The 17,742-nt window shown below is 47.7% G+C and overlaps 2 protein-coding genes across 5 annotated transcripts in view; one reads left to right on the top strand and one right to left on the bottom strand.

Annotated features, from left to right (window-relative positions):
- The window catches only part of LOC130361405 (uncharacterized), a 94,144-nt gene that overhangs the window by 27,496 nt on the left and 48,906 nt on the right, over nt 1-17,742 (bottom strand). The gene's annotated exons all lie outside the window — the stretch shown is intronic.
- Nucleotides 1-17,742, top strand: part of TP53I3 (tumor protein p53 inducible protein 3) — a 50,955-nt gene that overhangs the window by 28,849 nt on the left and 4,364 nt on the right. For both annotated transcript variants that reach the window (XM_056564355.1, XM_056564356.1), the window contains exons 3-5: nt 10,501-10,768; nt 10,851-11,063; nt 17,167-17,363. In XM_056564355.1, the coding sequence (XP_056420330.1) occupies nt 10,501-10,768; nt 10,851-11,063; nt 17,167-17,363 (678 nt within the window). The remainder of the gene's footprint in view (nt 1-10,500; nt 10,769-10,850; nt 11,064-17,166; nt 17,364-17,742) is intronic.

Here is a 17,742-nt window from a genome sequence, read left to right as displayed (position 1 = left end):
TTTAAAACCCACAGGGACTCTTTCTGGCCACAATAGTGATTTAAAAGTTGTTTCAAGGGGACTAACACCTGGACTGTGGCGTGCCGGAGGGGGATCCATGGCATGGAGTCTGGTTTTAATCCATAAAGGGCATAAATCACCTATTATTCCTAAATGGTTTGGAATAACGTGCTTTAGCCCCCTTTAGGCATCACATAGTTAGATTCCCCCCTTTAGACAGCACATAGATTCCCCCATATTAAGCAGCACATAGTTAGAGCCTCCCTTTAGGCAGCACATAGTTAGATCCCCCCCTTTAGGCATCACAAAGTTAGATTCCCACATGTTAGGCAGCACATAAGATTCCCCCATATTAGGCAGCACATAGTTAGAGCCTCCCTTTAGGCAGCACATAGTTAGATCCCCCCCCCTCTAGGCATGGCATAGTTAGATTCTCCCATGTTAGGCAGCACATAAGATTCCCCCATATTAGGCAGCACATAGTTAGAGCTCCCCTTTAGGCAGCACATAAGATTCCCCCATATTAGGCAGCACATAGTTAGAGCTCCCCTTTAGGCAGCACATAAGATTCCCCCATATTAGGCAGCACATAGTTAGAGCCCCCCTTGAGGTAGCACATAGTGGGATTTGAACACAAGGCCCCAGCGCTGCAAGGCAGCAGTGCTAACCTCTGAGCCACCATGCTACCCTTAGCATACATCTAATATCGACGGTTGCAAAAATGGACAGAGATGTCAGCAGAGAGTACCAGAAAAATTAGGCCTGTACACATGCCTGAAAAATGTGGTATTGTTGCAGCTGTTCTGTAGTAGCGGCCATAAAAATTGCAGCACATAACAATTGCCGCAGCAGAGGCCAGAAAAATTTGGCATGTACACCTGGATGAAAAATTGGTATTGTCGCAGCCGCTGTAGCAGCAGCCTGAAAAATTTCTGTTTGTTTTGCCAGGCAGAAAGTGCCCTAAAACATTGCGGCTTGAACCCTAGTTGGTGGCGGATAAGTCACGCAAGTCATCCGGCATTCAGAGTTCAAATACAGCAGCGTGTGGACCATTTTTAGCCCAAGGCAGCTCATCTGATCAGGCCTTGTTCAGTCAAATGTATCGCCCAGTGTCAGTCCCTTCGGGATCCATCCCTCATTCATCTTAAGAAAGGTGAGGTAATCCAGACTTTTTTGACCAAGGCGACTCCTCTTCTCAGTGACAATACCTCCTGCTGCACTGAAGGTCCTTTCTGACAGGACACTTGAAGCGGGACAGGCCAGAAGTTCGAGCGCAAATTGTGATAGCTCGGGCCACAGGTCAGGCCGGCACACCCAGTAGTCAAGGGGTTCATCGCTCCTCAGAGTGTCGATATCTGCGGTTAAGGCCAGGTAGTCTGCTACCTGTCGGTCAAGTCGTTCTTTGATGGTGGACCCCGAAGGGCTGTGGCGATGTGTAGGACTTAAAAAGCTCTGCATGTCCTCCATCAACAGCATGTCTGTAAAGCATCCTGTCCTTGCCGGCGTGTTCGTGGGAGGAGGAGGTGGATTACTTTCACCTTTTCCCCTGTTAGATCCCTGTTGTGCTGTGACATGACCCTTATACGCTGTGTACAGCATACTTCTTAATTTATTTTGGACCTGCTGAATCCTTTCCGCCTTGCTGTAATGCGGTAACATGTCAAGCACTTTATGTTTATACCGGGGGTCTAGTAGCGTGGACACCCAGTACAGGTCGTTCTCCTTCATCCTTTTTATACGAGGGTCCTTCAACAGGCACGACAGCATGAAAGACCCCATTTGCACAAGGACAGATGCCGAGCTAATCATGTCCCATTCCTCATCCTCAGTGATGTCAGGGAAGGTATAATCTTCTTCCCCCCCAGCCACGTCCAACACCACGGGAACCAGATAGGTGACAAGGAGCACCCTGGGATGCCTGCTGTGGTTTGTCTTCCTCCTCCTCTTCAAAGCCACATTCCTCCTCTGACTCCTCTTCCTCACAATCCTCTTCCAGCGTTGCCGCAGGTCAAGCAAGCGATGCTGATAAGGCTGTTTCTGGTGGTGATGGTGTCCACAACTCTTCCTCTTCACGCTCATCTACTGCCTGATCCAGCACTCTTCGCAGGGCACGCTCCAGGAAGAAAATAAATGGTATGATGTCGCTGATGGTGCCTTGGGTGCGACTGACTAGGTTTGTCACCTCCTCAAAAGGACGCATAAGCCTACAGGCATTGCGCATGAGCCTCCAGTAACGTGGCAAAAAAATTCCCAGCTCCGCAGATGATGTCCTAGCACCCCGGTCATACAAATATTCGTTGACGGCTTTTTCTTGTTGGAGCAGGTGGTTGAACATTAGGAGTGTTGAATTCCAACGTGTCGGGCTGTCGCAAATCAAGCGCCTCACTGGCATGTTGTTTCGCCGCTGGATATCTGACAAGTGTGCCATGGCCGTGTAGGAACGCTTGAAATGGCCACACACCTTCCTGGACTGCTTCAGGACATCCTGTAAGCCTGGGTACTTGAGCACAAAGCATTGTACAATCAGATTACACACATGTGCCATGCACGGCACATGTGTCAACTTGCCCAACCTCACCAACTCCTCTGCAGAGCCACGCATTCCATGCTTGGCAGCCGTCACCAAGTTTACCCAATGCGCAGTGTAAGTGATATACCTGCCCTGACCATGCTTTGCAGACCAGGTATCAGTGGTCAGATGGACCCTTGCCCCTACACTGTGTGCCAGACATGCCATAATTTCCTTTTGCACAATGGAGTAAAGGTTGGGGATTGCCTTTTGTGCAAAAAAATTTCGTCCGGGTACCTTCCACTGCGGTGTCCCAATGGCTACAAATTTTTTAAAGGCCTCAGACTCCACCAGCTTGTATGGTAAAAGCTGGTGGGCTAGCAGGGCAAGTGGTAGCATGAGAGGTGCCCAAAGCTAAGCTAGAGGAGGAGAAGGACGGTGCGTCAAGGTTCCGAGCGGAAGCTTTAGTAGTAGATTGGGTGTCTTGTGATAGCCAGTCAACTAAGTCCTCAGAACTTTGGGGGTTCAGGGTACGTGGCCTCTGAACACTGGCAATTCTAGGGCCAAAGGGAATCCCAGCACCACGATGACCCCTGAGGGGTGGCCTTCCTCTGCCTGTAATTTTTTTGGTTAAAATTATACAAGTGTCACACCTAATGTGATTTGCACTAGGGTGACACAATTTGCCTTGCAGGCAGGAAAAAGGGCAACTGTGACGTGAACGAACAGTGACGAATGATTTTATTTAACAGCCAAAAAAGGTATTTTTTTTAAATTTGCACAACTGTCGCAGCTAATGTGATTTGCACTAGGGTGACACAATTTGCCTTGCAGGCAGGAAAAATGGCAACTGTGACGTTAACTAACAGTGACGGCTGATTTTATTTAACAGCCAAAAAAGTTTTTTTTTTTTTTTATTTGCACAACTGTCGCACCTAATGTGATTTGCACTAGGGTGACAATGAGCAAAAAAACTTGCCAGCGGAGTTCCCCTTTTTTGCAGTGGTCCCCAACCAGGGTGCCTCCAGCTGTTGCAAAACACACGGACTGATATATTTATGCCCTTTGAATACTGTAGTAGTTAGTTGCTTTAAAGAAAAAAAGCTTACCAGCGGAGTTCCCCTTTTAAGCAGTGGTCCCCAACCAGGGTACCTATAGCTGTTGCAAAACACACAGACTGATATCTTTCAGCTCTTTGAATACTGCAGTAGTTAGTTGCTTGAAGGAACTTAAGTTTGATTCTGGAGTACCCCTTTTAACCAGCGGTTCCCTCCCAACCAGAACTGATATATTTCAGCCCTAAAAAGGGCTTTTTTGGGTGCTGTCCTTAAAGCAGATGTTACACTAGTGCTTTAGGAGTAAACTGGACCCTGAATACACCACCTAGCAGCAACCTAGCTATCACTTTCCCTATACAGCAGGAGCAGCTTCTCTAACCCTCCACTTCCTAAGCCTGCAGCATGCTGAATGAGGCTAAAATGGCGTCCGTGCAGGAGGTAGGAGGGTCTGGAAGGGAGGGACTGATCAAAGATTACTGCAATGTTAAAGTATAGGGGGTGGATAGAACTTCACATATGTTCGCCCGGCAATGCGAACGCGAACATGCAAAATTCGCCGGGAACTGTTCGCCGGCGAACAATTCGCGACATCTCTATGCATAAATAGGTAGAGATGCCATTCAAGACTCCAGTACATCTTGGTAACATTCTTTGCCAGAGCTGTAATAGCGGCCACATTTTGGATATTGCCTACCTGTTACCAATATAGATCTATTATTATTTTTCTTATCACTTCTTAGGCTACAGTCACACTGTGTAAAAATACATGCAGTGTGAAGATAGCTTAAAGATTTGTAAATTACTTATATTTAAAAATCTTAACCCTTCCAGTACTTATCAGCTGCTGTAAACTACAGAGGAAGTTCTTTTCTTTTTTAATTTGTTTTCTGTCTGTCCACAGTGCTCTCTGCTGACACCTCTGTCCATGTCAAGAACTGTTCGGGTCAGGAGCAAATCCCCATAGGATAGGTTTTATCCTGCTCTAGACAGTTCCTGACATGGACAGAGGTGTGAACAGAGAGCCCTATGGTCAGACAGAAAAGAACTATACAACTTCCTGTGGAGCATACAGTAGCTGGTAAGTAATTGAAGGATTAAGATTTTTAAATAGAAGTAATTTACACATCTGTATAATTTTCTGGCACCAGTTGATTTAAAAAAAAAAATCTCGGTCGGTACAATTCGGGGACACAGAAACCGGGGGTATATGCTCTTGCCACTAGGAGGCGCTGACACTAGGCATGCAATGAAAAGGTATCCCCTCCTGGCAGGATATATCAAGTCTACTGACCTTGATCTAATCAGTTTTAGCTTAGTGTCAGTAGGAGGCAGATACAGGTCTGGCGCTCTCTCCAGACATGATCTTCATTTTTATTTTTTATAGCTAGGGCCTGTTTTAGACTTTTTTTCCCCCCTTTTTATTTTCTTGTTTTCAGGTGGGGGTTCAGAAGCATGGTGCTACCTGTTCCCCCTTATGCGGCTAAGGGGCACGGGCATAGAGTATGCACCGTTAACCCCTTCCCACCAACGGCCAGCGCCTGGAGTTGCACCTTGGGTCCAGGTCCCCTATCTTCCCTGCTCGTCCCGCTGTCTCAGCCCGACGTGATGCAGGTGACTATAGCTGGCTGAAGACATCTTAATTATGGCGGTGTACAGGGTGAGTATATCCCTCCCCCTTCCTCTCCCCCCTCACACCAGCACTCTTTTTCTTATTATGCTGGGTCCTTACTGGGGAGCCCCTTATCTCTGGGGTCTCCTGTGGGTGGGACTTAAATCCATTTTCTTGAGTTGTGGAAATCGGGTGAGGTGTTTTCTCACAGTGCCGGGGATTGCGGTGCATTTCCCTCCCCCTCCCCTTCTCCCTCCCTGGCACTGCATACTTACAGCGCAGCGCTTCTCTATCAGGGATGCCGGCCGCAGCTCCTGCAGCTGCACTGCAATCTTGCGCCCGGCGTCCTTTTACTTTCACTTTCGCCGGCACTCGGCAGGCGCGCAGGGCAAGTGAATTAGTATAGACCGTGGCTGCGGACGGGTTGGGAGCTTCTCCCTGCCCGCATTTGGACACACAGCGGAGCTTCTGCCCACTTCTGTGGCTGGTCATTGAATAATTGCGCGTGCACCAGGGGTCACTGATTTACCTATCAGCTCAGTTCGAGCAATTGGGGTAATTTTTCACCAATGAGGGTCTGTCCTGGGGCAGAGGCAGCCTCCGGCATGGACTGTTAGCTCCTCCTCTCTTCTCTCCTGCTACATGGCCCATATCGTTGCAGCTGCTCCTGGTCTCCTCAGCTCCAGCATCAGGGGATCTACAGCCTGCTCTCTGCTCCAGCCTGCTTCCCAGCTCCAGCAGCGGGACACCCAGGCCTGAACCAACCAACCAGCCAGCCCCCCCAAGAGAGGCAACCGCGGCCCTGGTCACCTACTATGCTTGTGTGGGCTGCAAGACCAAAATACATGGTGGTTCCACTGAATCCAACTGTTCTGCCTGCTCCTCCAAGCGCGCCATGCCGTCTCTCTCAATATCTCAAGATGTTCCCCTGGAATGCGTGGGGTCCGTCCCTCCCCCAGAGTGGGTTTCTTTCCTCACCCAGTCGATTTCCAAAATGGCTAGGGTCTCCAAATCAGTGGCTTCCGCCTTGGAGAGGTCCTTCCTACGTACTTCTCCAAGGGAGTATCGTTCAATATCCCCTGACCCTGTATTCCAACATGCTCGCATGCGCTCTAAGGGATAGACACTCTTCCCTTAGGTCTCGCTCCTCTTCCCCAGCTCACAGGCAGCGTCCCCTCTCCAGGGGCCTTTCTGTGGGTAATCATCCCAGGTCTCCGACTCCTCGTTCCAGGTCTCACACACCTCAGTCTAAGGCTACCTCGTAGGGAAGTAGCGGATAACGGGTCGAAATCAACCTCGGATCATGAGGACCACTCTGCAGTGTCTGAAATGGTGGACGGATTGGTGTCAGCCATCAGGGACACTTTTCGTCTGGAGGACCCAAGAACTTCGGATCCTGATCCGTAAGTTTCTTTTCGCCGCTCTCAACGTTCTCTCAAGGCTTTCAATTCTCATGCGGAATTTGACAACTTGTTTGACAAGGCTTGGAAGCATCCGGACAAACAATCTCAGGGAACCAAGAAGTTTCAAGCTCAGTTTTCCTTTCTTCCGGATCTGGTTTCCAAGTGGACAGTGCCACCTACAGTTGATCCTCCAGTCTCTCGTCTGCCTCTAGTGGACGCAGCATCATTTAAGGATCCTGCGGACAAAAAGAACTTGGCAAAATTTTCCTTTGAAGCAGCAGGTTTGTCCCTGCTTCCCACCTTTGCATCCGCTTGGGTGGAGAAGGCTGTTTCAGTTTGGGCTTCCCAAATACGACAGGGCATTCTGTCGGGTGCTCCCTGGGAGGACTTAGCGGATATTGCTCGCCAGCTGTCTCAGGCCGGTGACTTTCTCTGCTCAGCAGTCTTGGAGTCCGTTCGCTGCAAGCTTTTGCTTCAGGTAATTTGGTTGCCATTCGATGCTCCATGTGGCTGAAGGCATGGAATGCTGATGCTGCTTCGAAGAAATCTTTAACAGAGTTACCCATCTCCGGTACCCGGCTCTTTGGGAAACAGCTGGATGAAATTATTTCCGAAGCTACAGGGGGTAAGAGTTCTCTGCTGCCGCAGAACAAGCCTCGTCGCTCCGATCCCTGTTGGAAGGGGACTTCCTTTCGGTCCTTTGCATCGGGTCACCCTCCCAAACAGTCCCACTCCCAATCTCGGATAGCCCCTTCGTTCAAGGCATGTCCTCCCTGGAAGTCAGACATCCTCTCCGGCGGTTTCACAGCCAAGTCTGGTACCCGTAAGCCTTCCTCTTCCTTAAGGGGTGCCCCACCCGCATCTTCTTCTCAGGTGGGAGGGCGTCTGTCTCTTTTCCGGGACGTTTGGCTGGCTCAGGTTCAGGACCTCTGGGTACGGGACGTCATTTCAGATGGTTATCGGATAGAATTTGCTTCCATCCCCAGGGATCGTTTCTTCCGATTCCGCCCTCCTCGATCCCCTTCTTTGGCAGCGGCCTTTCAGGTCGCTTTAAGTACACTCCTCTCTCAGGGAGTAATAGTACCAGTTCCAACAGGGGAGCGTTTTTCAGTGTTCTACTTGAACCTCTTTGTCGTTCCCAAGAAGGAGGGCTCTGTCCTTCCCATTCTGGACCTCAAGTGGTTTTCATGGACCAGGGGGAGTTTCTTTCGTTGGTGGACATCCGGGACGTCTATCTCTACATCCCTATTTTCCCAGACCATCAGCGTTTCCTTTGATTCGCTGTCCCTGAGGATCACTTTCAATTTGTGGCTCTACCTTTTGGCTTGGCTACAGCTCCCAGGGTTTTCACTAAGGTCATTGTGGGAGAAATCACCGTTATCCCCGAATCGGCGGATTCTTTTGCCCCCTGCTGTTCGGTCGTCCCTTCTGTGGTGGCTCCATTCTCGCCTCCTTCCTCGCAGTCCTTAATTCCCCTCCACTGGCAGGTTGTCACGACCGATGCGAGTCTCCAGGGCTGGGGGGGTGTGTTTTGGGATCTGACGGTCCAGGTTTGCTGGTATCCTTCGGAGGCTTGCCTTCCCATCAATCTTCTAGAGCTCCGGGCCATCTTTCTTTGCCTCTTCCACTGGGAGATCCTCCTTCAGGATCGGCTGGTCCGTGTTCAGTCGGACATTGCCATGGCTGTGGCATACATCAATCATCAGGGCGGCATGCGCAGTCCCTCGCCGATGGAGGTCTCCAGGATTCTGATCTGGGCCGAGGCTCGAGTTCCCGGGTGTGGAGAATTGGAAAGCGGACTTTCTCAGCCGATCTTTGGCAGATCCGGGGGAGTGGTCTCTCCATTCGGAGGTGTTTGCACAGATCTGTGATCTCTGGGAGACCCTGGATGTGGATCTCTTTGCGCCTCTCCCCAACAGGTGGGTTCCCCACTTTGTTGCAAAGTCACAAGACCATCTGGCTCTGGCGGTGGATGCCCTGGTCATTCCGTGGTCATCCTCCCATCTCCCTTACCTCTTTCCGCCTCTCTCCTGCCCAGGGTTCTGCAGAAACACAAGGCGGAGGGCGCTCCTGCCATGCTAGTGGCTCCAGACTGGCCCAGTACGGTGACATAATTTGGCTGGTCGCCGACGTACCGCTGCGACTTCCACTTGGCCCCGATCTGCTCTCCCAGGATCTTCTCTGCCACCCCAGTCTACTGTCACTGCATTTGACGGTGTGGCGGTTGAAACTGCGTTTTTAAGAGCTCGGGGGTTTTCATCCGGGGGGATTCACACCATGCTTTGAGAACGGAAGCCTTCCTCCGCCAGAATTTACCACCACACTTGGAAGGCTTATTTCCGGTGGTGCGAGGCGCAGTCCGCTTCCCTGGTCGTGTTTTCCTTACCGTGCCTTCTTGCTTTTCTACAACCCGGTTTAGATCAACATTTGACCCTGAGCTCTCTTAAGGATCAAGTGTCGGCTCTTTCTATTTTGTTTCAATGGCATTTAGCTTCTAAATCTCATGTCTGCACCTTTCTGCAGTGCGTGACCCATAAGGTGCCACCTTTGAGTTCTCCCACTCCTCCTTGGGACCTCAACCTGGTGCTTGGTATTTGAGGGAGGCTCAGTTCGAACCTCTTCGGGATGCCTCTCTTCACATCCTTTTGTGGAAGGTCGCCTTTCTCATCGCTATCACTTCCATTGGGAGGGTCTCTGAGTTGGCGTCTCTTTCATTTCGCTCCCCTTTTTTCTTCCTTCATCAGGACAAGGTGGTTTTTTGGCCATCTCCCTCCTTCTTGCCCAAGGTGGTTTCCCCCTTTAATGTGAACTAAGATTGTTCTTCCTTCTTTTTGTCCGGCTCCTTCCAATGCTAAAGAGCGTTCCCTACATAGTCTGAACGTTGTTCGGGCTGTCCGGATATATCTTTCAGTCACCTCTTCTTTTCGGCAGGGTGACTCCTTCGTGATTCCAGAGGGTAGTCACAAGGGTCTTCCGGCTTCCAAGGCGACCATTTTGCGGTGGATCCATTCTGCCATATTGGAATTGTACCGTCGTACAGGAAAGGCCCCACCTTTTTGGGTGACTGCGCATTCCCCGCGTTCCGTTGGGGCTTCTTGGGCTCCCCGCAATAGGGCTTCGACCATGCAAGTCTGTAAGGCGGCCACCTGGTCGTCCTTGCACACTTTCACTAAATTTTACCACGTGCACACATTCGCGTCAGTTTGGGCCGCAAGATGTTGCTGGCAGTTGTTGCTCAGTCCTCTGCCTGATTCTGTGTTGGGGTTTCTTCCGGCCCCAGGGACTGCTTTGGTACATCCCACAGTTTCTGTGTCCCCCAATGGTACCAACCGAGAAAAGTAGATTTTTTTATGCTTACCGTAAAATCTCTTTCTCTGAGGATCCATTGGGGGACACAGCGCCCACCCATGATTTGTGACTAAGGTTCGGTTTGTTTTTGTCTGAGGGCTGGTTCAGTTCCCTTTTTTGTCTGGTACCCTCGGACACCTGCTGGTTTCCTTCTCTGTCGGTTTCCTCCTACTGCTTTGGGACTAAACTGATTAGCTCAGGGTCAGTAGGCGGGGTATATCCTGCCAGGAGGGGCCAACTTTTCTTTGTAAGCCTAGGGTCAGCACCTCCTAGTGGCAAAAGCATATACCACAGTTTCTGTGTCCCCCAATGGATCCAACTAGAGAGATTTTACGGTAAGCATAAAAAATTGACTTTTTCCAATGGAGTACCCCTTTAAAGTAATTCTGGGCACAGCTTACATATTGTGTTATTCCTAGTACAGGGTATGAGGGTAAAATTCACTGATCAAAACAGAGAGAATTCCTGTGTCCTTCTTGACCCCAGTACTGTACTATGCATAACCCAGTGTATTGTTGTTGCCTAGAATGTTCTTCAACAAGGATGTCTTATTACATTTTCTTGGTTTTGCAGAGACGGGGAATGTATGCGCCACCCCCTGGTGCCAGTCAGATTCTAGGTCTGGAAGCTGCGGGTATAGTGGTGGCACTTGGTCCGGGGGTTGATGGACAGTGGAAGGTTGGAGATCGTGTCATGGCACTTCTTGCTGGAGGGGGTAATGCTCAATATGTGTCAGTGCCTGCATGTCAGCTCATTCCGATCCCCCAAGGCATGAGTGACACTGATGCTGCTTCCATTCCTGAAGCCTGGCTCACTGCCTTCCAGCTTTTGCACTTTGTAGGTGAGTTTCCCTGCCAAACCTATTCACTGAAAGTGCCCTGTTCTGCCACTGGTTCCAATTCTTCTATGTTGCCCATTTACAGGTAAAGTTCAGAAAGGGGAGACTGTGCTGATACATGCCGGTGCCAGTGGTGTTGGTACAGCTGCCATCCAGCTATGCCGCTTGGCTGGAGCAATCCCTATGGTAACAGTAGGTTCCTCGGAAAAAATAGAAATTGCCAAGAAACTTGGAGCTGCAGCTGGTTTCAATTACAAAGAAGAGGATTTTGGGAAAAAATGTCTTGAGGCCACAAACAGTAAGTTAATTCTAATATGTGTTCTATGTAGATTTTATAGGGTCTCTTATATTAGCTGCCCATAAAATGTCATAGGCAAATAAAGCCTAATCTATTGTATAATGAAAAGTTTTGCAATTCTCTAACATATTTTGTGTTTCAGTTCCTTACTGTCATGAGGATCTCTGCTTGCTGTCAGTGAACTAAAAAATTCTTGCTTGCATCTAGGGGGTGAAAAGGTGAATGGCTTGTTTCAGTGTATCGGGGTTTGTCATCAGTTGGTGGACAGCCTTCCATCTTCTAATGGCCCTACAGGGGCCCTCTGGAGCGACACCACTGACGGCAATGCAGTTTGTGCAGAATTCCGCCAAAAGAATGAACATGATAATTATTTCGGCAGAATCTGAATTTTGACAATAATTCTGCAGTGTGCACGGTACAGCAGACGATGAGAGGTTGGTGCACTGGAATTTTTGCAAGTAAATTCTGTAGTGTGAATGGAACCTAATCCCTTTAGTCCCACATCCAAAGGATAGAAACATTAAAAACATGAATATAAATAATAGCAAGCAGAAATACTGAATGCAGTAAGGAACTAACACGGGTGAAAACACACGATCAGGTTGCTTGGCAGTTGCATTGCAGTTTGTAGCTGAATTATGTGCGTTTCCAATTGTAAGCAATGGAATTTCATTGCAGTATTGGAAACTGCAACACAACCTGATCATGTGATTTCACCCTTAGCCCCCTTAAGGACCCAGCCCATTTTCACCTTAAGGACCCGGGCATTTTTTGCAAATCTGACCACTGTCACTTTAAGCATTAATAACTCTGGGATGCTTTTACTTTTCATTCTGATTCCAAGATATTCTACTTTATGTTAGAAGTAAATTTTTGTCGATACTTGCATCATTTCTTGGTGAAAATTTTATGAAAAGGTTTGAAAATGTTGCATTTTTTTTAACCTTGAAACTCTCTGCTTATAAGGAAAATGAATATCCCAAATAAATGATATATTGATTCACATATACAATATGTCTACTTGATATTTGCATCATAAAGTTGACATGTTTTTACTTTTGGAAAACACCAGAGGGCTTCAAAGTTCAGCAGCAATTTTCCAATTTTTCACAAAATGTTCAAAATCAGAATTTTTCAGGGACCAGTTCAGTTGGAAGTGGATTTGAGGGGCTTTCATTTTAGAAATACCCCATAAATGACCTCATTATAAAAACTGCACCCCTCAAAGTATTCAAAATGACATTCAGAAAGTTTGTTAACCCTTTAGATGTTTCACAGGAATAGCAGCAAAGTAAAGGAGAAAATTCAAAATCTCAATTTTTTTACACTTGCATGTTCTTGTAGACCCAGTTTTTGAATTTTTACAAGGGATGAAAGGAGAAAAGACCCCCAAAATTTGTAACCCAATTTCTCTCGAGTAAGAAAATACCTCATATGTGTAAGTCAAGTGCTCTGTGGGTGCACTAGAGGGCTCAGAAGCGAAGGAGCAACAGTGGGATTTTGGCGAGTGAATTTTGCTGAAATGTTTTTTGGGGGGCATGTCGCATTTAGGAAGCCCCTATAGTGCCAGAACAGCAAAATAAAAATAAAAAAATCATATATGGCATACTATTTTGAAAACTACACCCCCCATGGCACGTTTCAAGGGGTACAGTGAGCCTTAACACCTTAAAGGTGTTTGACGACTTCTTGGTAAAGTCAGATGTGTAAATGAAATCTTTTTTTTTTTTTTATTACTAAAATGCATTTTTCCCTAAATTTACCATTTTTATAAGAGGTAATAGGAGAAAATGCCCCCCAAAAGTTGTAACCGTATGAAATACCCCATGTGTGGATGTAAAGTGCTCTGCATGCGCACTACAATGCTCATAAGAGAAGAAGCACCATTGGGCATTTGGAGAGAGAATTTGTTTGGAATGGAAGTCGGGGGCCATGTGCAGTTACAAAGCCCCTCGTGGTGCCAGAACAGTCGCAGGTGGGGAGTTTGACTGGTGCTGTACACCTGTCAAACCATAACGCAGGTGTCCTAAGGCGAGCTCAGGGAGGACAGAAACCTCACGTTGAGCAGAAGGGCCCCCCCCCCCCCCACATGTGACCCTATTTTGAAAACTCCACCCCTCACAGAATTTAGTAAGGGGTGCCGTGAGCATTTACACCCCACTGGCGTTTGACAGACTTTTGGAACAGTGGGCTGTGCAAATTAAAAATTTAATTTTTCATTTTCATGGACCACTGTTCAAAATGTACCCACTATTACATTCCTTGAGGGGTGAAGTTTCCAAAATGGGGTCACATGTGGGGGGGTCCACCGTTCTGGCACCATGGGGGCTTTGTAAACGCACATGGCCTTCAAATCCAGCCAAATTCTCTCTCCAAAAGCCCAATGGCGCTCGTTCTCTTCTGAGCCCTGTAGTGCACCAGCAGAGCACTTTACGTCCACACATGGGGTATGTATATACTCAGGAAAAAAGCCCCCCATAATTTGTAACCCCATTTCTTCTATTACCCCTTGTGAAAATGAAAAATTTGGGATAACACCAGCATTTTTGTGAAAAAAGAAACCATTTTCATTTTCACAACCAAATTTAATGAAAATTCTCCAAACACCTGTGGGGTGTTAAGGCTCACTATACCCCTTGTTACGTTCCGTGAGGGGTGTATTTTCCAAAATGGGGTCACACGTGGGTGTTCTTTCTTTCCGTTTATGTCAGAATCGCTGTAACGATCAGCCACTCCTGTGCGAATCACCTCGAATGTACATGGTGCGCTCTCACTCTTGAGCCTTTTTGTGCTCCCGCAAAGAATTTTACATCCATATATGGGGTATTTCCGTACTTTTTTCCTTTTACCTCTTGTGAAAATCAAAAGTATGGGGCAACACCAGCATGTTAGTGTACAAAATAAAAAATGTTACACTAACCTGCTGGTGTAGACCCCAACTTTACCTTTTCATAAGGGGTAAAAGGAGAAAAAGCCCCCCAAAATTTGTTAGGCAATTTCTCCCGAGTACGGAAATACCCCATATGTGGTCGTAAACTGTTGCCTTGAAATACGAGAGGGCTCCGAAGTAAGAGAGTGCCAAGCGCATTTGAGGCCTGTATTAGGGATTTGCATAGGGACGGACCTGGATGCAAGAATGACACTTGCCTCCAATATTAAATTTCCCTACGGCAGTGTTTCCCAAACAAGGTGCCTCCAGCTGTTGCAAAACTCCCAGCATGCCTGGACAGTCAATGGCTGTCTGGCAATACTGGGAGTTGTTGTTTTGCAACAGCTGGAGGCACCGTTTTGCAAACAGTGCCGTACCATATGCTTTTCATTTTCCTTGGGGGGAACTGTGTAAGTGGGTGTATATGTATATGCAGTGTTATACTTTTCATTTTGTGTAGGTGTAGTGTAGTCCCAGCATACCCTTTGGCTGTCCCTGCATGCTGGGGGTTGTAGTTATGCAACTGCTTTAGGCCCACTTTTTCATAGAAAAAAATGTGCCTCCAGCTGTTGCATAACTACAACCCCCAGCATGCACAAACTACCAAAGGGCATGCTAAGAGTTGTAATTGTGCCTTCTGCTGTTGCATAACAACATCTTCAGGCATGCCCTTTTGTGCGTGCTGGGAGTTGTTGCTAGGCAACAGCATGAGGTACGGCCTTACCTCCTGCTGCTCTGCCGGATCCTGCCTGATGCCACCGCCGCTGTCTCCGCTTCTGGTCCAGGTGAGGACTCCCGGCACCTGATCTCGCCCTCCGGAATAGGGGCGGTGCTGGTGCCGTTAGGGACACCCCCACAGCAGGAGTCTTGATTTGTTGGCCGGTAACGGCCGACGAATCAGGACGATTGTGAGGTGGCTACAGGGTAATAGGTGCCATCTCGGACGGCACTATCACCCTCTTTTTCCAGGTGACCGGGGACCCGATTGACCTGGAATCAGTGCAAATTGCCGATCTGAATTGATCGGCGATTTTCAACGATCGCTGAAATGGGGTGGGGGAGCTCTCAGGAATCAACCCCCCCAAGGGTTTTTTTTTTGGGGTGCCTGCTGAATGATTGCAGCAGGCATCCCGCCTGGTACGCCCTGGATCCTTAAGGGGTTAGAACATGTTCACACACCGTAAAATGGTCCATTTTACGGCGTCTGAACGGGTCTCAGAGTTGCAGAAGATTTGGAGAATAATCTTTATTTAATATAGAGCTCTATTTTGTAAAGTCAATAGGAAACACAGAAACCGCACATACAGTTCCAGCAGTGCTATAGATGACTGTGTATACATGGCCAAGCCTACAGCCCGTTTGCCAAATGTATGTTAACAAGAGTCAGACAACACAGGGTTAGTTTGTAGTCCATGAAGACACATACGGTTGCTTACGTTAGGATGTTTTTAATCGAGACTAAAAGTTGCTAAAAGAGAAAGTTGCTTCATCTATTTGTTTTAAATGCTTTGGAACAATAAGAAAAAGGTTACAAAACATTCCACACGAGGTTGATGTTAATCCTCTTCCCTCTGTAGTAGTAGTACGTGCAGGTGCTGTGTTCACTTACCGTACTATTCTTCTGGTAATTAGGAAACTGTTTTGTTCCTTCTGAGAAGTTCTTGTGTCATTAAAGTCGTCACTTCTTTATTAATATCATTTTTTCCATGTGTGTTTTGGATGCCAGTGGGTAGAACAAACCGTATGAGCCAGGCTGCAGCCCTAGTGTATTGTGATAAGTGCAGGGAGTGGCGGAGTCCTTTCATACATTAGTAAATACACTACATGGATATGATAGAAGACATGTTTGAGTATGCCTTAGTGAGCTGGCATAGGATAGAGATCTGAGTGCTCAGCTTCTCCAGCTCCCAAAGATTATACTTGGGCAACTTCCAAATTAGAGTTTATAACCCCAAATACTACAGCAACTACTATCACGATGATTATGTTCATATGAGGGTGGTGTTTTCAGCTTATGCTGCCCTAAATTTGGACTGACTACACTCCATTAGGGTGATTGCATAAGCTTCAAACATGTTCATGCAGATATGTCCAAATACACAGCAAAAGCCTCCTGCAGATTCACCATGGCTCTCACCACTATACTCAGAATGCTGTAAAATCAATCACAGTATTTCTGACCCAAGTGGATTCAACCAAAAGGGGGAAAAAATTCTCTCCAGGCCACAACATGGCGGTGGCAGCTACATCAAAAGTATTTAAATGGACACTGTCAGATCCAAAATCTTTTTATATGTTGTTACTGATGCAAATTAAAGACCTTGGTTGTATGGTTATACGGTTGTTTCATTTTTTTTTTTTATATTAAATAAAGAAAACGGCTCCTGAAATTCCCACCACTAGGGGTCCCCATACCTACTGGGACACTAACCAGTCCTATAGCAGCATCAGCTTGTCCATGAGTCATGGACAAGAGATTACAAGGCTGGACAAGGCTGCATGAGCAGACACCCCAATCACCTCCCACCACCACAAGAGAGGGACACACCACCTCTCCCCATACAGGATTTCTGACACTGTCAGCTAAAGAAAAGAGTTTTTTTTTAATAATAAATATAGGTGATAGAGGCATATACATTAGATGTACATGGTCAGGGTTAGGTACTGAGTAACATATTTTTTTCTTTTTTCTTTCTGGGATCTGACAGGTATGCTTTAATTATTTTTCTTATTCACTGAGATGTTGCCCCCCTCAGCACTGCTGCCCTAGGCACAGGCCCACAGGTGTCTAATGGCAAATACAGCCTAAGGCTGGGTTCACACTAAGGTTTGTATTTACGGTTCCCGTATAGGGCTGGGAGGAGGGGTGGGCGGTGTCGTATGCGGTTTCCCGACCGCAGGCAAAAAACGTGGTCGACCACGTTTTTGCCTGCGGTCGGGAAACCGCATACGGCCAAAAAAGCAGCCGACCGGAGGCTGCAGTTCACTCCGGTCGGCTCATAGACATGCATTAACTACAGTTCCCGAATACGGCTGAGTGTGGGCGCCGCGGTTAAGCCCCGCCCACCCCTCCTCCCAGCCGTATACGGGAACCGTAAATACAAATCGTAGTGTGAACCCAGCCTAAGGTTATATACCACATTTTATCTTAAACCTTTCATTTTGTTTCATCAGATGTCGGTGCAGATATTATTTTAGATTGTGTGGGGGCCATGCACTGGCAGAAGAACTTGGAATGTCTGAACACTGATGGCCGCTGGGTGGTCTACGGGCTCATGAGCTCTGGTGTGATAAATGGAGACCTGTTGGCAAAGCTGCTGTGGAAAAGAGGAAGCCTTCTTGGAAGTCTCTTAAGATCTCAATCTAGTAAAGTAAGTAAATACCAATGTAGGGCTGGGCGGTATGACCAAATGTGTGTATCACAGTATTTTTGTAACTTTTGGCGGTTCCACGGTATATAACGGTATTTCCTCCTCCTCCCCTCCCCCAAATTAATTATCAGCCCAGCGCTGCCCCCATCGGGGTAAATACTCACATGTCACCCACAAGCGCTGCCCTCATCCTCCTGTTTGTTGCGGGCCTCCGGAGCAGACACTCTATACTGTGCGGTATCCCTATGCCCGGGCTGCAAAAGGTAAACAAAATAAACTAACGCATGTTCCTACGTCCGCCTTACGCTGGGGACGGGAACGTTGGAAAGCCGTCAGCCTATCACCGGCTGCACCGATGTTCCGCCTCGGCCGGTGATAG

This window comes from Hyla sarda, chromosome 3 (assembly GCF_029499605.1).
Source record: "Hyla sarda isolate aHylSar1 chromosome 3, aHylSar1.hap1, whole genome shotgun sequence".
NCBI classification, from domain to species: Eukaryota; Metazoa; Chordata; class Amphibia; order Anura; family Hylidae; genus Hyla; species Hyla sarda.
The sequence above is the reverse complement of the archived record's forward strand: the minus strand, read 5'-3'. Positions and strand labels throughout refer to the sequence as shown.